Source organism: Vombatus ursinus, unplaced genomic scaffold (assembly GCF_900497805.2).
Source record: "Vombatus ursinus unplaced genomic scaffold, bare-nosed wombat genome assembly UNPS02014779.1, whole genome shotgun sequence".
NCBI lineage: Eukaryota > Metazoa > Chordata > Mammalia > Diprotodontia > Vombatidae > Vombatus > Vombatus ursinus.
Genome location: NW_020954557.1, coordinates 1,994,087 through 2,020,185, shown reverse-complemented (window position 1 = coordinate 2,020,185; position 26,099 = coordinate 1,994,087). Strand labels below are relative to the sequence as shown.

The following is a 26,099-nucleotide window of genomic DNA, read 5'->3' as shown; positions in this document are numbered from 1 at the left end:
AACCCAGTTTTCTCTCTTACTTCTCAGATTATCCTTATCTATTTGTTTCAGCTTGGTTATGTGCTTCCATGATCCTTTCCTGCCATAATATTTTGTGGCCTACAACTAATCATAGCATAGGGAATAGTTCCTTCAATCATGGCAGCCATTTATTGACAAAGTGAATGAAAAAGTATCCTTTTTCTGACTAGCTTCTACTTCAGCTGCAATCTTTAAGATTCCTTGTGTTGGGAGGTCATACCCAAGGAATCTCAACAAATCACTGGCCCCAGCGTAAAGTTTGTGACCCACGTGAGAGCTGAGAACATGCCTATAAACCATATTGGGAAACCAATATGATCATATTTCATGATATATTTCAATCTGATTGTCATTCTTCCTCTTTTGAGTGTTAATTTATCCCCTGACTTCTTCTACATTAACTCTCATTTTTTTTTTCAGAAATAGGTTTGTCTGTGTTAAAAACCCTCACCTGAATTCTATGGATGAAGATATTCTTTACCACTTGGATTTAGGAACAAAGACACATAACCTTCCAGCCATGTTTGGTGATGTAAAGGTAAATAAAAATATCTGGAACATTGGGAAATACTGACTTTCTTCATCTGCTGCTTCTCATTTTTACCTATATCACTTGAGTTTCACATTTAGTACTAAAGGAATAAGTCAGTTCTTATACGAACTGAAGCCACTCTCATTTTCTGAAGCTATTTCAAATTTATCCAATAATAGAGGAATTCCTCTCTATCCTCAATGAAACATGAAGACTCCCAAGCTAATTTGAATACAAGTATACATATACTGGTTATTCTTACCCCAGGAATGTAGAAAATTATACTGATAACCTCAATGGTGCTCAGAGTTTGGGAATTAACCAAAGTGTTAAGGATCTAGTAAATCATTACTTAAGGTCTAAATTTATAAGTGAATTTCCCTAATCCTCAAGTCATTAAACCCAATACTATCTAAGTAGCAGAGAACAAAAAAAAAACTTTATTTCACTTTAAAAAATACAACTCAGATGAAATTATTCAGATTTGTTGCTTTTCCAAGAAATTTGCCATCCAGCAATACAGAGAACCATATTTATTGTGTTGTAATCTAAGCAATTGTCTTGGGATCTGTGCCTTTGTGGAGGGAAGGGGACATAGTGGAGGGACCAGATTGCTGAAGCTATGCAATGACTTAGGGATATAACATATAACATATAACTCAGGGATATAACAAGAGGGGAGTAGGGTAAGTAGCATCAACACCTTTTGCTGAAACAAAAACTGATGCTCTCACTCACAATCTGCCCTGAGTTCTCCCATCCTCCTTCCATCATCACCAAGGCAACATAGGAGAGACCAGGACTGGTTTGCTGACAACTATGTCCTTTCTCCCCCCTTTCAAACATATCCTTTTGTGTATGTTGCCTTTTTGTGATATCTGTGCTATTGACTATTTTCTTTAAACTGTAATACTTCTCCTATCTATCATCCTTGATGCTTAAGCTCAGTTCAGTCAATCGAGGCTGTTCTTGATGCTTCTCACTAGATTTTCCTTGAATGAAGATATCCCTGGAGCCTGATACTGTAATTTTCCCTAGGCCCTGCACCCCTCTAAGGATGGCCCTGGTTTGGAAGAATCAGAAGCAGGAACATAAATATAAATATACAAGCAATTAAAGGAATGGAAAATGCCTTACATTTGTGTAATGCTTGATCGTTTTCAAAGCCTTTTCATTGATAGTATATCTTCTGTTCCACACAATAGCCCTATGAGATGGGCAGGTATCATACCTCTCCTACAGAGTTGGGAACTAAGGCTCACAGAGGTTACCTAACACTTATCCAAGTTGACAAGGCTAGTGAAGGACAGAGCCGGAACCAGAATGCCCACCTCTGATCACAACCCAGCAAACAAACAATAGTGTCCTAACTCTCATCCTGCAAACCACATGACCTATCATGATAGAACAGAGGTGCTATTACTGGATGTTGAGGGTCCACGTACTTGAACAAATTTTGGATGGTGTCTTGGTATCACGGCTAAAAACAGCTCAGGTACTTATTCAGAGGTACAGCACAGAAGAAAGATGATTAGATTTGGACTCAGAGAAGCTGGGCCTGATTCCTTGCTTATTTGGCCTCAGGCAACCCAGTTCCCCTTCATGGACCTCAGTTTCTTCACCTATCAAATAAGGGAAGGATGATTTCTAAGGTTGGTTCCAATTCAGAATGGATGATCCTTTGCTTAAAAAAGATATTTCATGGGTACCATTTGTTTTACCAATGATAATTCCATTACAGAGCTCTTGAAAGTTTACAGAGAATTTGCTTCACAACCACCCTGTGGAATAGGTAGTATAAGTATTATTATTATGCCAATTTTGAAGGAAAGGAAACAACCTCTGAAACGTTACTTGCCTTGATTGTGGTTTTAAAGACAGCAAGGGCCTGAGAAGAGATTAGAACTCAGGGTTTCCTGATTCTAAGCAATCAGGAAATCAACAATCTTTCCACTATTCTGTGCTGTCACACACTGCAGGGCCTGGGCTAAACCCTAGGAGCCCTGTCATCTGCATTTCTCCTGGCGGAAAGTATCTAAAAGTTTGATCTCTGCATCCCTCTATTCGCCCTGCTATAGGAAGGAGGCTTCAGGAGATAGCTCGGTGGAACATACAGGGCTGGGCCTGGAGTCAAGAACACCCAAGCATAAATCTAGACTCATACACATACTATCTGTGTGACCACCAACAAGCTACTTAACCTCCCTCAGTCTTGGTTTCCTCATCTGTAAAAATAAGAATAATAACACCATCTACCTCTATCCCCCCAGAATTGTTGTGGGGGGAAAATGAGATAATATTTGTAAAGTATTAATGTGCTACATAAATGACAACTATTATTATTATTATTATCATTATCATTATTACTGCTATAGACCCTACTGTTTCCATTTACCAAAGCTTGAATTCTCACCTGACTGTGTACCATTATGTGGACTTCCCAATGCCTAAGAAACATTTCTTACACATGACAATTCCATATAACCAAAGAACCTTCTATATAATTTATATAATATAAACATAATGAAAATAATAAATATAGTATAGCACATACATATTGTAATTAATAAATATAATAAGGCAATGGGAAGCAATGGAATAAGGAAGACCTGGATTCAAATCTCACCTTTGACACCTGGTGAATGATTTTAGTCACTTGAACTTTCAGTGCTCCAGAGTATAAGTTGGAGAGGCAAGATTGATTTGCACCAGCAGAGGGGTTTTCCTTACTAATAGTTCCTAGATCTTTGATTCGATACCAATGAAACCACAGATCTGGTCAAAAAGCATTGAATTGAATTGTTATATTATGATGGGGAAGTGAGGGGAAATTTCCAAAATAGAACTATCCATCTGACCTGTACCTTTGGGGGCAGAAGCTATAGGCATATGGAAGAGAATGAAAGGAGGATCTTTCTAGCATTAACTGGAACCCACACAACTATAACTAGAGCAGAGTGACCAGGACTTTGCCCCAGGAAGCTAAATTTAGAGAATGTTGACATCACTTGTCATCCTTTGGCAGCATGGATACAACAACATTTAACAACTAGTTAGCAAGAATTAGAAGTTAAAATCAGATTCTACCAGATGGTGGGCTGGGAGCTGGGGAGATTTCCTCTTCCATCCTAGCCTCCTTCCCTCTGCACCCTACCCAACTGGCAGACTACCTAGCATCAGTCTTGCACTTCTATCCCAGGGTTTCTATCATTCTCCTTTCCATAGTTGTGTATCATATTCCTTCTACCTGTGTGACTTTGTGCTATCCTAGCTACGACTGGAAGAACCAGCCAGTCTGATTCACATTTAGAAATGCTTTTCTTCCATCTTCTTCCTTCCTTATCTCTGCTTCAGCATTTTATAGGGTCAATTCATTGCTTGAGTTTAAACTTAATAGCAGCAGTCCTACTTGGGACAGGGGATTTTTCTGGAAAATGTGGAGGATATTGAATACTAATGCCTAAAAATAAATTGGAACTTTTTAAATCCTTGTAAGTACACAGATACCTTCTGGAGATATCTTTAGCAGTATAAATGTAATCAGTGCACTTGGACAATAGGAAACAGTGAACTGAGTTCAATTCTTGGTATTGGTACATATTGCTTATGTGATCTTGCGCAAATCATGTGACCTCCAAGGGCCTGTAAAATGAATGGTTTGGAGTACACAACCTCTAAGGTCCACTTAAGGTCCACAGTCTTTCACAATATCAAAACAACATTAGCTTTTTAAGCTCCATCTATACACAAATTGTCATCCTTGTTAATAACATCATCTACAAAATCAGGGGAAAGCTCTTTGAGTGTCTGTCTATGAACATATTGAAAATTTTGTCTTTAAAATGCTGGGGAGACTGCTACCATAAACATAATTTTATAATCTTCCCCAATGTCTTTAGGCAGCTTCACAGACATATTAGGTGAAAAAATGGAATTCTGATTCATGTGCTGCTTTGAGACTTTGATAGATCTGGGATCTTGTCCTTCAAATGATAAAGATTACAACCCACCAATGCCTACTCATCCTGTGTTCATCCTATTTTCCAATATGTTCTCCCCAGGGGGTCCATGCAACGTGGCAGAGTGGAGGCATGGAGGAGAGTTCCTCTAGATCTCTTAGCATTGCCTCGGCCAGTGGAGCGCATGGTTGATCCCTTGTAAGTTCCAGAAGGCTTGCTGAGAGACCCACATAAGCCAAATTGTCCCCAGGACATTTAAACATAAAACTGGAAGGATAATAACGGATTAAAAACCTCCATATACTCATTTACACAATTCAGAATAATGCAAAAAGGCCCACCAGACCTGTAAAGTAGGAAACTTAATTTTAGGTATTTTTTAAAATCAATACCGAGGATAAGATAGTGTATACCTTATAGTAACAGCTAAATAAACTTTATCAGCAACTATTCTTGTTTCTTCCACATATTCTTGTGACATTTGTGGATCCTCCTCACCACTTTTTCTCTGGAGTGAACAAGGACAAATGAAAAAAAAAAAAACTCATTTGAGGCTTTGACTGATTAGTGACCATCAAGGTCAATGTTGGTAGTTGCCAGCCAAGCTTAACTTCCCACTTAAGCAGTCAATTGAAACTCAGATCTGTAGTTGAAATGCTAGTGCCTCTGATTTAGGACTTTGGTTTTAAGAATTGTCAGTTACAAAGTCTTATCTAGGCTTTTTCTGTCTGACCATATCATCCTTATGGCTCCAGCAACATCCAGTAATGCCTGTTGATTGCAGCAATAGCTACAGTTCAAAGGAGAAATCAAACCACAAGCTACTCTAACATCTGTTTTGGCTTTATGATCAATATAAATCATAGTCATTTACATTCACTGGTATCAGACAATGAGGTTATTTAGAAACTATCATGCTTGGCAAAAAATAGCCTGCATACACTTAGATCTCAAGCCAACTCTTGGCTTTTCATGATAGTAGAGGAGGAAATTGAATGGATAATCCACAGTTAACTCAAAACCTCAACTTAGCTCATGATTTCACCTCCTTTTCTACTCAGCCTTTAAATTTGAATTGAGTTAGAGCTGATTACCTACTATCAGTCCCTTGGCAAATAAACCAAGGAGCTACAAAAACGGCTCCATGGTAATCAGCAAAAGAGAGTAGTAATAGTAGTAATAGTAGTAGTAGTAGTAGTAGTAGTAGTAGTAATTAATAATAGTAGTAGTAGTAATTAATAATAGTAGCACATAATGCAATTAGAATATCCAATAGCTTAATGAAATAATGTTAAAACCTCCAACACCAACGAGCATTTACTGAGTGCCCACAATGAGTGAGTCCCTGTCCTAGGTACTAGAAATGCAAAGAGAAAAATGAGTAACTTCACCTACTCATAAGGAGCTTACATTTGACTAGAGGATAAGACAAGTAAGCAAATAAGTAAATGCAAGACAATATGAGGCAGAGAGCAAGAATAACTAAGTGGACTGGGAAAGGCTTCTTTTAGGACAGGAGTTCTTAATCTTTTTTATGTCATGGGAACATTTTGTCAATCTGGTAAAAATCTATGGACCCCTCAGAAAAATGTTTTTAAGTATATAAACTAAAATATATAGGACTACAAAGGAAATAAATTTTACTGAAATACATTTATCCAATTTTTTATATCCAAGGTCCTACTTTAGAAGGTGCACATGAGCTAAGCTTTAAAAGAAGATTGGGGTTCTAAGAAACTGAGGAAAAGATTGTGTCAATTTGGGGATGGGAGAAAAGTACAGAAATGAGAGATGGAATGCTGAATTCAAGGAAAAACAATTGAGCCAGTTTGACTAGAATCTAGACTATATGAAGGTGAGTAATAGAAAATAAGTCAGGAAAGGTAGGCTGGAACTAGATTATGAAAAGACTCCCAGAGAAATAGGGAGGGGATGAGGTCAAGGGCATAGGTAGAGTGGTTGGCTTCGGAAAAGAGAAGAGTCATCTCTTCATCGGGGACTAGAACAAAGGAAGAGAGAATGAGGGATGGTGTAGAGGTATGTAATGGATGAGAAGAGGGAACTCATGATGAATGTCCTTTATTTTCTCAGCACAGTACAAGAAAAGGATCTCACTAATCCTAAATCAATAAGCATTTATAAAGTATTTACTAAATGCCAAGTACTCTGCTAAGTTCTGGGAATACAGAGAAGGGCAAAAACATGGCCTCTCCCCTCAAGGAGCTCACCTTCTACTGGGGAAGACAACTTGGGGGGAAGTGCATACATGATATATTCAGTGTAAATGGAATGAGATGTGAAGAGAAAAGACAACATTTGGAACAGCCATCGTAGAAAGTATAAAAGAGAGTCACCATGTGACTCTTATCTAAACCTACTTTAACATTAACTAGTCTTGAATGACATATTTTCTCCTCATCAGAAGATGCTCCCCAAGAACTGCTGTAGTTGCTCTATGTTTTTACTTCTTCGCTGAACTAGGTGAGTCTTTGTGACTTATTCCAACTATAGAAGCTAGAGTAAGTCTTCTGCAACCGACTCCTGATCCACTATACCTAGGAATGGGCCCTCCAAGTAGGAGCTGAAAACTAGTAATCAAATTTCTTGCTTGTTATTTCTTCAACATAATTACTGGCTCTTAAACAATTTCCTTAGATATTGTGGCACCCTTGAATGCGACACTTTTGTTTTAGAGTTTCTTAACTCTCTCATGCCAATTCTACTTCTGATCCCAAGCCCTGATGGCCCTGCTTGCCACACTCAATAATATGCCAATAACTTAGGCACGATTTATGAGTTGTTAAGTCCTTTTACAGTTGGGCCTGCTCAGGCTCTGGACTCTACTGAATCAATGAGATCTTCACTCCTAGTTATAAAAACTTCAATAGACACTCTCTCTATTAAAAAAAATACTAAGAACTGATTTTTAATTCATGAGTTTGCCAGTAAAACAATTCTCAAACTTTTGCTGAATTAAAGAATCTACTGGTTCTTTAAATATGTCCACTGATATTAATATGATTCCATTTTTCAATTTCATTTATTATTGAACACAGGGATTATGCAAGAGCAAATGTCTAAAGCAGGCCAAGATAGTCAATGTAAATGAAAACGTTAGGAAACACTCAGGTGAGATGTGAACCACCCTTTTTTTGATTTGTGATCATATCTTTGCTGACCTGTTCACTTAAACTGATCATACTGAAGTTATCTTACGTTTTGTTCTATATTTAATTCCAGGTTAATGTTAAAGACTGGTCAGCTAATATTTGTCATAAGCCAATGATAGCAATAATAATAATAATGACAACGATAATAATAATATAGCACTAGGCACTTAATGGACATGTACCCTTAAATTATACATTATAAGCCCTCACCAATAAGTTTGTCTTTTAAAAGTTAGCCAGAGGGCATAATTAGCTCAAAGCAAAGTCATTTACTAAGACAGCAGGAAAAAAATTAAAAAATTAAAAAAAAAACAACAACCAGATATCTCCCTCAAAAATCTGGAGTGCACTCTTCCACAAAAAAAAAAAATCAGCATCAGCAGAGAGAATGGATGCACATAGAAATCATAAGAAGAGAGGAAAATACATAGGGGATGGATATGACCAGGGTATATTGGAAGGGATACTTACGAAGGGAATGTGTATAGTCAAGAAACATGAGAAGGGACAGCTCATGCCTCCAACGCTGCAGGACCCCGAAGTCTGCATGTTGCTCCTGCTGACCTTGGTTTCTTTTCTTTCTGTTTGCAAGGCAATTGGGGTTAAGTGACTTGCCTAGGGTCACACAGATAGTATATGTCAAGTGTCTGGTCTGAGACTGGATTTGAACTCAGGTCCTCCTGATTCCAGGGCCTGTGCTCTATATACTGCACCACTTAGAGGCTCCTGACCTTGGTTTCATAGTATACAGTATGCTTCCAGACACTGGTTGGCTGAATGCTTACTGTCAGAGACTGCTCCAAAACTGCTGCTTGACTGTAGTATCCATTGCTTTCAATCCTTGGGTAGGGCACTGCATGCTTCTTTAGAATGGGCACTATCCCTTATCTGGCTTCATGGTCCAAGTACTATACTCTGCTAAAATGATGAACATTGCCTTTCTCCTCCAAGGAGCAGGAGGTATCAGGAAATCTTTTCTCTCTAGAAGATCTAGTCCCTGGAATTCTCAAACTCAGGAACTCCTGAACTTGGAGTTACCCATGAGGCAATTCTCAAAACTGGTGCTGCCTTGAAAAATTTCTCTCTCTGCTAAGAGGCAAGATCCCAAGATCACACTGTCTAAGGAGATTAAAATACCCCTTCCCTTTTCTACACAGGAAGTTGGCATTCAGGAAACAATCTTTGAATTCTCTTTTCAGGCTGCATGGAAGCACATGTTTCCTGTGGCCATATGCTGCTACAAGTTGTCAGTGATGCTTCTGGTTGGAAGATGGGAGGAATACCCTGCACCTCCCCCTTCCCCTTGACATACTCTGAAATAGGTCTGAGGAAACACATGAAAAACAATTCCTCAAGAGCTGAGTTCTAACAGAGTAGGACAAGACAAGTTCTAGCTTGCCTGTATAGGCCATAAGTTGCATGACTGATCATTCACTATCCAATCACTAGGAGTTCCCTGTGTTCCATCACTGGTTTTCATCCAATGGCCAAGACCTATAATCTCATCAGGTTTATGGAGGAACTTCTCCGTTTTGATTAACAATGATCTACACTCTACTATATTGTCAGATTACATAGAAAATTTCTTTGACTTGATCCAGTCTCCTTTGATTCACTTCCTTAATAATAATAATAATAATAGACATTTAAATTTATAACAAGGCAGCTAGGTGGCACAGTGGATAGAGTGCCAGGCCTGGAGTCAGGAAGACATGGGTTCAAATCCAGCCTCAGCACTTATTAGCTGTGTGACCCTAGGCAAGTCCCTTAATCTGGTTTGCCTCAATTTCCTCACCTATAAAATGCTAGAGAAGGAAATGACAAACCACTTCAGTATCTTTACCAAGCAAACTCCAAATGGGGTCATGAAGAATCAGATATAACTGAAAAAATGACTCAACAACAACATTCATAGCATTTTACACAGATGATCTTATTTGATCCTCTCAAACACTGGGTGAATTAAATACTCTAAGGGGTGGTTATTTCCATTTTACAGATGAGGAAACTCAGGCACAGAGAAATTAAATGACATACTCACAGTCACATAGCTTGTAAGTGTCAGAGGTAGGATCTGAACGTCCATCTTTCCTGACTCCAAGGCAAGTATACATTCAACTCCCCTACACTGTTGCTCTCTGCCTAATACTGTCTACAGTATAGACGTACCCTAGCATAAGGCACATGTGAAGAGCTGAATGAGACATTTTAGAGGCAAACTGAGCCTTGGTTACCACATTGATTACTACAACTGCTCTTGGATGGTTTTCTTTGCAGTTTGTCTGTGTCAGAGGGAGTTCCAACAGAATGAAGGCTTTTGCGCTTTTATCCGAAAAGAACTTGGACTTGAGGGAAGTGAGGAAGACATGCAAGACATTTGTACTGGGACAGACAGATACTGTATGTACAAAACAGGCCCAGTGCTCTCCATCAATGTAAGTACTAAATCATTGTGATGACCTACCTCACAGAAGCTATTGAAATCATTGTAGCGGGATACAAAAATCTGGCTACTTGTAAGTGAATGCATGAATAAATGAATGAAAAAATTTGTTAAGCAGGTATTATGTGCTTGTGCATGTATGTTATAAATACTGTGCTAAGCCCTGAGGATACAAAGAGAAAAACTGAGAAGGTGCCTGCCCTCAAGAGTTGACACTCTAACTAGAAGAGACAACATACATAAGAAAGTTCAGCTGCAGGGTGGTTGGAAGACCTAAAAGAAAATGGGTTTATGCGTGAGGCAGATGGCAAAGCCCTGGGGACAGTGCCTGGGGGTCTGGAGGGTGTAGCAGCAGAAAAGATGGAAAGACCCAGAGAACCTGAGGAATCATTGTCAGGGTTAAAGGTAAGGCTTAGTGGTCCTCCACCTTACTAGAAGAACTATTGTTTATTTCTAGCTCATACAAGCAATGTGAGCAGCTATGTCCATTCTGCAGGGTTGGGGTAGGGAAGGGGTCTGGCCCACCACAATTAGGAAACAGGAAGTGGGCCAAAGGCTCTAAATAGTTAATAATAGCTGGCATTTATGTAGTGCTTTATAATTATTATCTCATCTTATCCTCACAACCACCCTATAAGGTAAGTGCTATTATTTTCCCCATTTTACAGTTGAGGAAACTGGGACAGTCAAAGGTGAAGTGACTTGCCTAGGGTCACACCACTAATACATGTCTGAGGCCAGATTTGAACTCAGGTCTTCTTGGCTCCAAGCCTGGCTCTTTATCCACTGAGCCACTTAGCTGCCTCAAATGGAGCATAGATTCTGGGTTCTTACCTATAGGGATGGGTAAGCAGGGTAGGGGTTAGTTTCCAATCAGGAGTGGGGAATGCTCAAAGATAAGCATGTTGTTTTTCTCTTTCACATTCTGGACACTTCCTCCAGTAAAGCATCAACTTACTGATCATTGGAAAAAGATCATGCATTAAGAGTATCAGCAGTTGCACAGACATTTATAAATATGTGATTCTTAGCCCCTTCTGCTCCTTTATTCACTGTAGCACTGCCCCTGTGGAATTGAAGAGAAGGCCAGACAGGAATCAGTGCCATTTTGTCTTTATATCTGTGTTCTACCCTGGTGGAGGGGTTACCCAACCCAACATGATCACTGAGATGTTCAGTGTGACCTTCCAATACAATCCCACAAAGTTGCCAGGTACAAATTCATTATTAGAAAGAAAGGGCAGGACATACTGTTCAGTATTGCTTTGGGGCAGTTAACATGTAAACTTTTCATGTTAGAAATAGCAAAAAAGGACATCTACTTTCTTTCTCACTGCTAACCATTAACTGTCCCTGTTATACACACATCACCTTTCAGCAACTCTCTCTTCAACACCTCTCTACCTCTGTGAACGTGGAAGTCTTAGTACACCATGGAAATTTGTAGTTATTCCAAAATGCGACAGTTTAAAACTTTAATAAGCCCTACTGAAAATCTGCTAATGCATTTTCATGTGGTTCCTATAAATTACTTTCCTGCATTTAGAATATGTTAGCAGCAGTAGACACACAGTGCCCTAAGATAAATGAAGAACAGAATTACAATTTTTATGAACTATACGCAAAATATAATCCTGTTTACCCTTCCCCTGACTTTTTTTTTAGCTATTGTCTTCAGGGAAGCAGAATATCATAAAGATGTGTCAGAATATGCCTCTAGCTTGGCCTTACAAACTTTGTCTCTACCTACGGGGCAAGGTCATAACGTAACAGCAGGGAGCATCTAGCATCACTAGACCATGCAGCCTCAGAGGAAGAATGGCCTGAGATGTGGCCAGAAGACCAGAGAAACCTCATTGCAGCAAGGCTGTAACAATTCTCCCGTCTAGCAATTAAGTTAGAGATAGGTCCCATGCCAGGAAATGATGACTACCACTGAAAGCTAATCATAACTCTATCCCCCAAGCAGCAGCCTGTGTGGATAGCTGTAACTGACATAGCAGTCTCTGGGCACAGCAATGGCTAGAGAGGAGAACAGAAGGCTAGGGAATGACAGCAAAGGGGAAGATGATGGGGAAGGAAAAGACGGGGGAGCTTCCCCCATTAGAAGTGCATGGATGGGGCAGCTCGGTGATGCAGTGGATAGAGCACCCGCCCTGGATTCAGGAGGACCTGAGTTTAAATCTGGTCTCAGACCAGCCACTTGACAGTGACCCTGGGCAAGTCACTTAACCCCATTGCCTAGCCAAAAAAAAAAGTGCATGGATGCTGCCCATTTTGGGTTCAAAGGGAGAGTGGAGATAGAGAACTTTTAATATTTCTGTAGACCTTGCTTCCCAAAGCCTTAACATGCTTTTTGACTTACAACACCCTGCCCTTTGTTCAAGCAGTCTGAGTGTGTGAGGATAGTGAAATACAGCATTAATAAAATATATTTAAAACCACCAGAAGCAAGCAATAAAACTTCACCATGAAATAAAAACAGCCTAATCTCAGTGCCCCTTGAGAAAAGAGTAGCTAAAACATGGTTCTAGCTCTAAGGTCAGCAACCTGGACCTTGGTTTCATCAGCAGAATGGAGGAATTCCTAACTCAAAGCCCTTTTTTAAAAATGTCTTCTCTCTAGCTGATAGATAGGGGGAGGTAACAGAAAACCTGTAACAAAAATGAACAAGCTCATAGCCGCAAATATTTATTGAGTAGCCAGCATGATGAGGACATTGGGCAGGGCACTGGGGTTAAAAAAAGGCAAGAGACACCGGCCGTGCTCTCCAAGGGCTTCACACACACACACACACACAAATTTCTCAAATTCTGATTGGAGAAGCAGGCTGTATCAAATGTGAGGAGGGGAAAGGGAATTGATTTAACTCACCAGAACAGACCAGAAATTGATTATTTCACAGAGTATAAGTTCTCTCATGACATAAAGAAAACAGTAAACATATTTGGAGATCCTGCTGAAAACAAATGGACTTTGTCTCCTTTGAGTTTCCAAACTGAACTCATCCTGAGTAGTCCTGACAGAAACCACCCAACTACCAGGACAGACCAGCCCTCCTACCTTCTTTCCCAATATGCTCTCTTGTACAAAAAGTCTTTCTGCCTTCGAGTGGAACACATGAAAGGCTTCACTTACAAGGTTCCACTAAATTCTTTGTGCAAAGTACAATTCAGTAGTCAGTTTAGCTTAGTCACTTCCAGTGCTTAGACTTACTTCCAGTGGTGGCTGGACAAATTTCCTGTAATGATAACCGATATTTGTTTGTTTAATGCTTTAAGGTTTGCAAAGCCCTTTACAAGTATTATCTCCTTTGATCTCCATGACCACTCTGTGGTGTAGTTAAATTCAGTGATTGTAGTCCCATTTTACACATGAGGAAACTGAGACTTAGAGAAGTAAAATGATTTGTCCATGGTCACCCAGATAATAAGTGTCAGGAATAGGATTTGAAACCAGATCTCTCCCGATTCTAAGTCCATCATTGTTTTCATTACATTGCTTCCAGACAGCAGGTCTGACTAGAAGCAGCTGTTCAAATGGAGGAGAGTTATTTAACTCTCTAGCCTGTATACTCTTGAACTCTAAAGACAGGAAGACACTGCCATAACATCTTCTGACCTCATCATTCCACTGAAAAGGTGAGATCGGATAAGTAAGAGAACCAGGAAAGAATGCTGTCCCTGAAATCTAAGAAAGTATAAAGGAAGAGATGGTGACCAACAGGTCACCTGCAGAGAGGTCATAAAGAATGAGAATTGAGAAATGCCTTTTGGATTTGGCAATTAAGAGATCATTAGGAACTTTGAAGAGGGCAGTTTCAGTGGAATGATGAGGTCAAAAGATGTTATGGCAGTATCTTCCTGTCATTAGAGTTCAAATGTATATAGGTTAGAGAGTTAAACAACTCTCCTCTATTTCAACAGCTGCTTCTAGTCAGACCTACTCTGCACTACTTCATTTGGTGAAAACATCAGCTCCCATGGACTTAATTACCATCTCTATGCTAATATTTTTCCAATCTACCCGTTCTACCCAAACCTCTCTGCTGATCTCCAGATTCCCAGTTCCTTAGGCTTACAGGTATTATTCTCAACTCCTCACTGTCTCTTACCCATCACATCTGATCTGTTGCCCAGGCCTGTGAATTTTACCTTTTCAGCATCTCTCAGGTATGCTCCCTTCTCTTTTCTGACAATGCTGCCACCCTGGTACAAGCCTTCATCACTTCACACCTAGACCATTCCAATAGCCTGATGGTGGGTCAGCCTGCCTCAAGTTTCCCCCTACTCTATTCCATCCTCTGTTCAGCCACCAAAATGAGTTTTCCTAAAGTAAAGGATTGAGTATGCCACTCCACCACTCAATAAACTTCAATTCCTCTTTATTGCCTCCAGATTCAAATACAAAATCCTCTATTTAACATTCAAACCCTTCATAACCTAGTCCACTTCCAGTCTTCTCACACCTCTCTCCCCACCATCTACTCTTTGATCCAGTGACACTGGCTTCCTTGCTGTTCCATAAATAAGACATTCCATCTCTAGTCTCCAGGCACTTTCTCTGACTATCCCCCTTACTTGGAATGTTCTCCTTCCCATCTCTGCCTACTGATTTCTTTGGCTTCCTTTTAATCCCAACTAAAATCCCATATTATATAGACTTTCCCCATCTTTCTTAATTCTAAGGCCTTCTCTCTCATTTATTTTCTATTTATTCTGTATATATCTTGTTTGTACACATTTTTTTCTCTTGTTGACTTCCTCATTAGATTGTAAGCTCCTTGAGAGTAGAGACTGTCTTTTGCCTTTCTTTGAATCCCAAGCCCTTAGTATAGTGCCTGGCACATAGCAGGCACTTGATAACTATCTTTTGACTGACTGACTGACTGACTGACTGAAAGTGTTCAAAATGCTACACCACCCCCACAGTCTGTCATGATTCTTGCCTGTGCTTCCAGTATATATTGCAAAATATAAATTGTGTTTGCAACTTGTTTCTCAGTGTATTTTATTTTTCACACAGATTTCATTTGATTTTTTTCAATTACCATGCATTTATGTTCCCTCCCTCCCACTTCCACCCATATTGAAAAAAATTAAGAAAAAACAAAACCCTTATAACAAATATGCTTAATCAAGCAAGACAAATTTCCACATTGGCCATGTCTAAAAATGCACATCTCATGTTGTTTCTTTAGTCCATTGCCTCTCCATCAAGAGGTGAGCAGCATGCTTCAGAACCTGTCCTCTGGAATTGTTATTGGTCATTGCATTTACCAGAGGTCTTAAGTCTTTCAAGTTATTTGTCTTTATAATGTTGTTGTTATTGTATAAATTGGTCTCTTGGTTTTGCTCACTTCACTCCACAGCAGGTCACATAAGTCTTCCCAGGTTTCTCTGAAACTGTCCCTTCCATTATGTTCCATGGTGTAATAGTATTTCACTATATTCATATACCATAATTTGTTCAGTCACTTTCCAACTGATGGTACTCCCTTAGTTTTTAGTTTTTCCCCCCATAAAAATAGCCACTATAAATATAGTTGTATGTGAATACTTTCCCTCTTTCTTTGGTCTCTTAAGCATCTATCATCTATCTATCTACCCTCATATAAATATATACACATATACATACACACATTTATACACATATACATTTAAATCTATCTATCTATCTGTCTATCTGTTGGCCTCATAGTGCTATCTCTCAATCAAACAATATCACAGTTAAGTGACTTTTGGAGTATTGTTCCAAACTGCTTTCCAAAATGGCTTTACCAGGAGCCAAGATGGTGGAGGGAAAGCAGTGACTTGCTTGAGCTCTCCCCCCAAACCCTTCCAAATAACTATAAAAAACGGCTCTAAACAAATTCTAAAGCAGCAGAACCCACAAAAAGACAGAGTGAAACAAATTTCCAGCCAAAGACAGCCTGGATGGTTGATCAGAAAGGTATATCACGCCAGGCGGGGAGAGGGAAGCAGTTCGGTGTGGGTGCACAGGCCACAGCGACACTGGAGCAGGCCTCAGAGGACTGAATCATGGGCAGCTGTGGTGGTTTCCAGACTTCTCAACCCACAAACGCCAAAGACAACTTAGAAGGTCAGTGGGAAAAGTCTGTGACTGCAGTGAGAGAAGGAGCTAGGTCTCAGCCGCCCCCAGGGCCGTGGCTGTTTCCTGAGCTTCTGGCCCACAGACTGAGGGGGAATTGAGTGGCTGATCGAGGGGGATTGCTGGGTCTCTTTACCAGTGTTGGGGCAGGAATCTCTTGCTTTGCCCATGCTTGGATCGGGGTCACAGTTCTATGGGGTGGTCCTGGGGTGAGGAGGAGTGCTGGTGTGGTGAAGCTTGTTGTGGTGGTGGAGAGAAAACACCTCGCCTCTTATCATAGCACCTTGGAAGAACTGAAAATTTACAGATCCCTAGAAATATCTCTGAAAACAGCTGTACAAACCCCTGAAGCATGGGACAGTAATTCTCCACATTGGAAGCAGACTTTTACCTTAACAAAGAGTGTAAAACTCAAGTAATTGGTCGGGATCATGAGGAAGCATCACAAAAAGAGTCAGACTATATTATCTTACTTTGGTGACAAAGAAGATCAAAATATACAACCAGAAGAAGACAATGAAGCCAAAGCTCCTACATCCAAAGCCTCCAAGAAGAATATGAATCAGTCCCAGGCCTTGGAAGAGCTCAAAAGGGATTTTGAGAAGCAAGTAAGAGAAGTAGAGGAAAAACTGAGAGTTTTGCAAGAAAATCATGAAAAACAAGTCAACAGCTTGCTAAAGGAGACCCAAAAAAATACTGAAGAAAATAACACCTTAAAAAATAGCCTAACCCAAGTGGCAAAAGAGGTCCAAAAAGACAATGAGGAGAAGAATGCCTTAAAAAGCAAAATTAGCCAAATGGAAAAGGAAATCCAAAAGCTTACTGAAGAAAATACTTTCTTAAAAATTAGAATAGAGCAATTGGAAGCTAGTGACTTTATGAGAAATCAAGACACTGTAAAACAAATTCAAAGGAATGAAAAATTAGAAAACAATGTGAGATATCTCATTGGAAAAACAACTGACCTGGAAAATAGATCCAGGAGAGAGAATTTAAAAATTATTGGGCTATCTGAAAGCCATGATCAAAAAAAGAGCCTAGACATCATCTTTCAGGAAATTGTCAAGGAAAACTGCCCTGATATTTTAGAACCAGAGGGCAAAATAGAAATTGAAAGAATCCACTGATCTCCTCCTGAAAGAGATCCCCAAAGGAAAACTCCTAGGAATATTGTAGCCAAATTCCAGAGTTCCCAGGTCAAGGAGAAAATATTACAAGCAGCCAGAAAAAAACAATTCAAGTACTGTGGAAACACAATCAGGATAACACAAGATTTAGCTGCTTCTACATTAAGGGACCACAGGGCACGGAATATAATATTCCAGAGAGCAAAGGAGATAGGATTACAACCAAGAATCACCTACCCAGCAAAACTGAGTATAATCCTGTAGGGGAAAAAAATGGTCATTCAGTGAAATAAAGGACTTTCAAGCATTCTTGATGAAAAGACCAGAGCGGAATAGAAAATTTGATTTTCAAATACAAGACTCAAGTGGAACATGAAGAGGTAAACAGGAAAGAGAAAATCATAAGAGACTTATTATGTTTGAATTGTTTACATTCCTGCATGGAAAGATGATATTTGTAACTCATGAGACCTTTGTCAGTATTAGGGTAGTTGGAAGAAAAAAATTATATGCATGTATATATAGATATAGATAGATAGATAGATAGATAGATAGAGGGCACAGGGTGAGTTGAAAATGAAGGAGTCATATCTAGAGAATAAAATTAAGGGGTGAGAGAGGATTATACTAGGAGAAGGAGAAAGGGAGTGGTAGAACAGGGTAAATTATCTCACAAAAAAAAACAGAAAAGGCTCTTACAGTGGAGGGGAAATGGGGGAAGGTGAGAGGGAATGAGTGAATCTTATTCTCATAGAATTTGACTTAAGGAGGGAATAACATACACACTCGATTGGTTATGGAAATCTGTCTTACCCTACAGGAAAATGGGGGGGGGAAGGGGACAAGAGTAGGCGGATGATAGAGAGGAGGGCAGATTGGGATGGGGGCAATCAGAAGCAAGTACTTCTTAGGAGGGACAGGGTCAAAAGAAAGAATGGAATAAATCGGGGTGGGTGGGATAGGATTAAGGGAAATAGAGTTAGTTTTTCACAGCATGTCTACTATGGAAGTGTTTTGCGTAACTGCACATATATAACCTATATATTATCAATGAGGGTGGGTGGGGAGGGAGGAAGGGAGAAAATTTGAAACCCAAAGTTTTAAAAACACATGTTTAAAAAAATGTTTTCACATGCAATTGGGAAATAAGAAATACAGGAAATGGGGTATAGAAATCCATCCTGCCCTACAAGAAAATTGAAAGGGAAGAGGATAAGAGAAGGGGGGAAGAGATAGAAGGGAAAGCAGACTAGGGGAAGGGGTATTCAGAATGCATGCCATCTTGGGATGGGGGGAAGGGTGAGATGAGGTGAAAATTTGGAACTCAAAATCTTGTGGAAGTAAATGTTGAAAACAAAAAAAAATAAATAAAAATTACCATAACAAAAGAAAAAAAAGAAAAAAAAAGAAAAAAATGGCTTTACCAATTCACAGACCCACCAACAGGGCATTAATGTGTGTTTCCCCAAAGCACCTCTAAGATTTGCTATTTTCCTTTTTTGTCATCTTTGCCAAAGATGAGGTGAAACTTCAGAGTTGCTTTAATTGGTTTTTCTCTATCAGTGATTTGGAGTATTCTTTCAGATGTCTATTCCTAGATTCTTGGCCCATTCTCACCCAACCTCCCCCCTTTCCCCATTCATCATGCACATAGAAATAGCAGTGAGTGAACTCAGGCAGGGAAACATAAGAACAACAAAAGGAATTGCAAATTCCACTTAGCACAATAGAGAAGTTTGAGTGACATGGCAGCCACAAACACACACACATTTTCTCACAATCAAATTAAACATGAAAAATGCTCTTTTGAAAAGTTTCCTCATCAGGCTCCTGGTGGGGAGTAAAGGAATTATGTTCCCCTGACAATCTTGGAGACTATATAACATCTTTTTTCTGTTACTGCCTAGGAGGGCAGAACCCACTTAAATAGAGATGGAAATCCTCCTTTCAGATCCTCCCAGATGTGCCCATCCATCAGGCGATCATGGGGATATAAGTTAGAGATGACTTAAATCTTCCCCAGCCTTGCCAAGTCCTTCATGATCATATAAATTCATCTGTGCGTTGTTAACTTGTAAAGAAGGAACAAAATGTCTTGTGCATCTATCAATTTCAAAGAAATATGATGACTTTTCTTTTCTTCTTGACAGCACGGCATGGGCATTCCTTCCATTTCGATTATGCTGCATGAGCTCATCAAACTCCTTTACTATGCAAAGTGTTATGATGTGACAATCATCCGCATTGGCACATCAGGGGGCATAGGTAAGGTACCCAGTTGTCTATGATGAAAGCAGGATGAATAAAAAATTGGTATAAAAATATAGCGCATTTGCCTCACCAATCAAACTACCAAATATAGTACATTCACCTATGAGCCAAAAGAAAATAGGAAAGCCCAACAATCCAAGATGCTAGGCAGGGATCCTTGATAATGCCTAACAGATGTATCATCTTACTAGTCAATCAGTCGATAAGCAATTATTAAGTGCTTTTTTATGTGTCAGACATTAGACAAAGCACTGAGGTTACAAAGGCAAAAGACAGCCCTAACTTCAAGGAGCTCACATTCTAAAAGAGAAGAGAACATGCAAACAACAACATATGCACAAATAAACACATGCAAGAAATATCACACAAGAAAGTCATTAACATTAAGGGGAATCAGGAAAAGCTTCATATAGAAGGTAAAATTTTAGCTAAGTCTTGAAGGAAGCCAGAGAAATTCAGGAGGCAGAGAAGAGGTGAGAGAACATTCCAGTCATTCCAATGGGAATAGTAAGAGACAGGCAGAGAAATGTATGCAATCAGGATACAATATCTTATGCAAGGAACATCATTATGCCAGTGTCACTAGGTCATAAAGAAGATGAAGGGGAGAAAAGTATAAGAAGACTGGAAAGATAAGAGGAGACCAGGTTATAAAAATTTTTTAAAGCAAGCAAAAGGGTTTTATGTTTGCTCTTTGAAGTTGTTTAGTCATTTTTTCAGTCATGTCCGACTCTTCATGACCCTATTTGGCATTTTCTTGGAGAAGATAACTGGGGTGATTTGCCATTTCCTTCACTAGCTCATTTTACAGATGAGGAAACTGAGGCAAGCAGGGTTAAGTGTCTTGCCCAGGGTCACACAGCTAGAAAATATCTGAGGTCATAGTTGAACTCAGAAAGATGAGTCTTCCTGGTGCTAAGCCCAGTGCTCTATACGCTGTGTCACCTAGATGCCCAATCTTGGAAGTAATAGAGAGCAACTGGAGTTTCTTAAAAAAAAAAAACATCACTCTGGTAGCTGAGTTGGAGGCTTGGTTGAATTGGGGAGAGATTTGAGGCAAAGACACCAACAACTAGACTTTCTTTGGTTTGCAAGGAAAGCTCTTTTTTGTGAAGCTCGCAAACATGCTGCCATAGTTATGCACTCTCATAGCCCCATATTACTACATGGGAGGAGTTAGACTGACAACAACATTTTTATTTGTTTTGTTTTGCTAAGGATAGGGAAGAGCTCTGACTTTATTGGTGTAGGGATCTCCGCTAACACAGATTGACAACTAACTCATCTACATCTTGTAGACTTCTGAGTTTTTTGAAGGTCTGAGAGCTTGGAACTTTCCCATGGTCATGTAGTTAGCATGTGTTAGAAGCAGAACTTGACCTTTGGTTATTCAGCCCTCTATCCACTACCTGATATTGCCTCTCAACTCATTTATATATCCATTTTCAATAATAAAAGTAATTGCTTTTATTATCTTTTTTATTCCTCCCAATAAAACTGTGAAGTAAATGGGAATAGTAAGAGAGTGGATGATGCTCTTGGACCCATTTATGTTTTGAGTGCTAGAGAAAACTAAAGGTCTCACAAGACCAAGTCTGGGGTTGGGCATGCCAGCTAGCCACAAAAAGCACACACAATACAGAGGGAGGTGCGAGCAATGGAATAATAAAATATCAGTATTGGAAGGGTGTCCTCAGCGTCCCTCCCATACCTGAACAGAATCACCGTGGAAAGGGCACACACCTTGAAGCTGGGATGATGTGGATTTGCATCCCAGCTCCGATACTTCATAGAAATGTGGCCATCAGATTTATTTAATCTCTTAGAGCCTGGGTTTCTTCATATGTCAAATAGGGATAACAATAATTACTATAGCTTGTGAGCAGGGACAGGTTTTTTGCCCCCTTTTTTTTAACCCCAGCACTTTTCATGGTGCTTAGCCCACAGTAAGCACTTGTAAATGCTTATTGACTGACTGACTGACTGACCCTAAGCTTGACATTCAGGTTCTTCAGTCTATTGCTCTCTTAGGCTGTAGTAAATAAGGTAGATTCACCAGACATTATGGTGATTCCTCCATTCACATCTGGAGTACTGAGTTCAATTCTAGACACCCCATTTTAGGAAGGGCATAAGACAACTTGACACACACCCAGAAATGGAGAAAGGATGAGATGAAGTAACTTGTTATCCTGAAGGAGAAAAAAGACATAGCGAGGTTGTGTTAGCAGCCTTCAAGCACCAAAAGAGCTCTCATGTGGGAAAGGAATTAGATTAGATAAGAAAAATGGGCTCTCAGGATTGTTTTGTTGCAATCATTTCTTTTTCATTTTCTTTTCATATTACAGGGATTGAACCTGGGTCTATTGTTATAACAGACACAGCTGTAGACTCCTTCTTTAAGCCCCAGTTTGAGCAGATAATCCTGGACACTGTGGTTACTCAAAATACAGAGCTGGACAAGGAATTGGCAGAAGAATTACTCAAATGTAGCAAAGAAGTTCCAGACTTCCCAACACTCATTGGGCATACAATGTGTACCTATGATTTCTATGAAGGTAAGGACAACTTACCAACAGTTGGGTCTATGCAGAAAGTTGTTGGTATCTCTTTGGTATTTAAGTTCACAAATTATATGAAAACACCCACTTCAGGGAATTAATAATAGAGGATTAAAAGAAAATTGAAACAGGCTTTTCTAGTTACTAAAGCATAAGACCACAAGGACATAATAACCAGCAGAGAAACCCACATAATGAATTTATATTCAGGGCTGGGTTTAATCCTCCAAGAACAAATTGAATACTAAAATGCAATTAGGGAAGTTAACAAAATTGTGTCTCTTTTCATGTCATTAATTTTGAAATCAGTGATTCAGGAGAAAGGAAAACATAATCATTCACTGCTTTTGCTATTCACCTGAACCTTAAAGGATAAGCAGAGGACAGAAGGAACCAGTGGGTATTGGAAAACATAAAGAAAGACACATGGGAGCCCCAAAGGGATGGAACTGCCTCAAAATATTTCCACCTTAGTATTGCACAGATGGCTAGGGTGGGGGTGGGGAACCTAGGAAAGACTCAGGGGTTGCACGAGGGTATCCAATCTAACTCAGTAATAATCTACATTTTTAGTTGTATCAACCCCAGGATGTAAACAATACCTGTGGGGCATTGGCACACTCAAGGAAAAGAAAGAAATGGAGAGAGATATGAGGAAAATAAGAATAAGGAAAAAGGAAAAGCAAAGGAGGAAATAGAAGTGGGAGAGAGGGAAAGATGTAAAGAGAGAAAAGCATGAAATTGAAGTTGGCCAGGTTCTCCTATTGCTGTCCCTCCTTCCTTGTTTCCTTTACTACTGGCTCCTCTTTTCTTTCTCTACGTCTCTGGCTTTGTCTCTCCATCTCTGTCTCTCTGTCTCTGTCTCCCTGTCTCTGTCTCTCTGTCTCTATATATCTCTTTCTGTCTATGTCTTTATCTTTGTCTTTTTGTCTCCCTCTCTGGATCTTTTTATCTAGCTCTATCTGTCTATTTATCTATCTATCTATCCATCTATCTTTCTGTCTCTATATCTCCATGTTTTTGTCTCTGTCTCTGCCTCTATATATCTCTTTCTATCTCTTTTTCTGTCTCTTCATCTTTCTGTCTCTCACTGTGTCTATCTCTCCATGTTTCTATGTCTTTCTGTCTGTCTCTCATATATATTTGCATATGTACACATATGTAAGTATACTGATATACTGTCTTCCATTAACTAAGTCAGTCCTGTGGCTTGAATTACCTCATTCATAGCATCTATGCCTCTAGTGCTTACATGCCATTGGGACAAGTCCCAATCATTAACTTTAGCTTCAGAACCTCATTTTCATCTCCTTGTGGGACAGTTTCACCGTCATGTGTAGTCAACACTTCCAACTCAACATATCTTTAAATGATCTTGCTATCTTCCTCCCCAAGTCCATCCTTTTCCCAACTTCTTCATTTCTGTTAATGGTGCTATTGTTCTTCTCATTACCAGGGCTAAAACCTCTGTCATTTTTTGTCTCCCTTATACCACTCCCTCCCACTCAATTATTCACCATCTCCTATCCATTTTATTTCTATAATATCTCTTACATTTATTCTCTCCTTTCCATCCTAAGTCAGGCCTTATTATTTCTCACCTCAATAATTAAAATAGCCTCTTAACTGGTCTCACCACCTCTAGCCTCCTCCCACCAATTGAATTACAAACTAATGCCAGATTAATTTTCCACATGTATGACTCTGACTAAAGTACTCCCAGATCAAAAGTTCTCATTGCCTCTTCATCATGTTCTGAATAAAATACAAATTACTTAGCTTGTGATTAATAACAATATCTGTCATTTATGTGATGCTTTATGATTTTAAAAGTGTTGAATATGATTGAGTAGGGAAGTTAGGTGGCCTAGTGGATAGAGCACTGGCCCTGGTAGAGTACCAGCCCATAAGTCCGGAAGACCTGAGTTCAATTCCAGCCTCAGAATCTTACTAGCTATATGACCCTGGACAAGTCACTTAAAACTCTGTCTTAATCCACTGGAGAAGGAAATGGCAAACCATTCCAGTATCTTTGCCAAGAAAACCTCATGGATAATATTGGTATGCTATGGTCCACAAGGTCACAAAAGATTGGATATGATTGAGTGACTAAACAACAATAATCCAATTTTTGCAAATGAAGGAACAGGCTCAGAGGAAGTTGACTTGTGTATGGTCACATAGCTACTAAGTGATGGAAACAGAACTAGAACTCATGTCTTCTAACTCCAGGTCCAGTGTGTTTTCCCCCATTAAAACATATAGCCTCTGTAGTGTGGTGCCTTCTTTTTCCTTCCTAGTTAATAGCCTATCCTCATTCAGCTTATTCGCCTCCAATGTCACCTCCTCCATACAGCTTTGCTTGAGCCTGCCCACTTCAAGTGAGCCCTCCCTCCTTTGATCCTCGTTCCTTGTGAGGGCAGGGCACCTCTCTCAGGTACTCTCAGGCACAGGATTTGAGAGGCAGCATGGTGTAATGACATCAGCACTGGTGTCAGGAAACCTGGTTTCAATCCGGCTTCTGGCTGTGTGATACTGGGCACATCATTTTTACCTTTCAGGGTCTCAGAAAATAGTTTCTGATCCATATTGATAAAGGAAGTTTCTTCACAATTCTCTATACCAATGAAACCTCAGATCCAGACCAATTTAAAAAAAGAATTTAGTTTTTCTTCCCCTACCTTCACTCCTCTGCCCCCACTAAACTAGAGCTGTTGGGGTGTTTGTTTTTTTAAATCATGGACCATGCTTTCTTAATTTTCTATATTCTCAGTATTTAGCATAACAGATATGTAATAAATGTTTGTCAAATTTAATGAAAATTGCACCACAAAAGTAAAAACTGAGGATACAGATGAATCTAGTGATTTAAATGACCTGTAGAAACAATTTCAAGCTATCACACTTATGAGCCACTCTAAACAAACCTATGAGCCACTCTAAGCATGCCTGTGAACTCTGAAAGACCATTGGTCAAAGGTTCTCCCTTCTCTTTAAGGACAAGGACGTCTGGATGGAGCACTGTGTTCTTTCTCTAATGAAAAAAAGCTCGATTACTTACAAAGAGCTTACAAAACTGGCATCAGGAATATTGAAATGGAGTCCTCTGTGTTTGCAGCCATGTGTGGACTTTGTGGGCTAAAAGGTAAGATTTTCACAAGAATTAGGAGCCGACTTCTGCTTTCTTTAACTTGTATCTAGAACTGGGAAGAGGTGTGCCATTACACCCTGAGGAGGTATGAAATTCCACATTACTCCTCAATTAATCAACAAACATTTATTAAATAGCTACTGTGGGTAAGACATTATTCCAGACTTTGGGGTTATGAAGACAAAAATGACAGACAGTTCAGTGACTTCAAGGATCATCTATCCTGTCATCCTTGCAATCTGGTTTCTATCCCCATCATTCTACTAAGGTAAATCTTTCTAAGGTCACTTATTGCTAAATAAGAGGCAAAGTGGTACAGTACAAAGAGCATGGGATTTAGAGTCAGAGGTTCTTGGTTCGAATCTCGGCTCTGTTACTTATTATCTCTCTCTCTTTCTCTTTCTCTCTCTCTTTCTCTCTTTCTTTCTCTCTCTCCTCTTTGCAGTCTTCTCTGTGGCCTCCTCTTCCTTTCCTCTTACCACATAGATGGCTCCAAAATCCATGTCTTTTCCTCCTGATCTTTCTTCAAGACTCCAGGGCCATATGTTCAACTAAGAAGCTGAACTAGATGTCTTTCCCTGAGTTTACCAAAGGCATCTCAATCATAATATATCCAAAACTGAACTCATCATATTCTCCCTAAAACATATCCAGTATCCCAACTTTCCTGTTTCTGTTGATGGCACCACAATCCTCTTGGTCAATCTACCATGTAACCTCCTTGTCATCTTTGACCTTTCAACCTCCCTTACT

The 26,099-nt window shown here is 39.6% G+C and overlaps 1 protein-coding gene across 1 annotated transcript in view; it reads left to right on the top strand.

Moving 5' to 3' along the window:
- The window catches only part of LOC114045641 (uridine phosphorylase 2-like), a 46,202-nt gene that overhangs the window by 7,703 nt on the left and 12,400 nt on the right, over positions 1-26,099 (top strand). Inside the window, 6 exon segments of the mRNA XM_027865708.1 lie at positions 442-559; positions 9,960-10,002; positions 10,005-10,117; positions 19,514-19,628; positions 21,983-22,192; positions 25,194-25,340. Coding sequence (XP_027721509.1) covers positions 442-559; positions 9,960-10,002; positions 10,005-10,117; positions 19,514-19,628; positions 21,983-22,192; positions 25,194-25,340 — 746 coding nt within the window.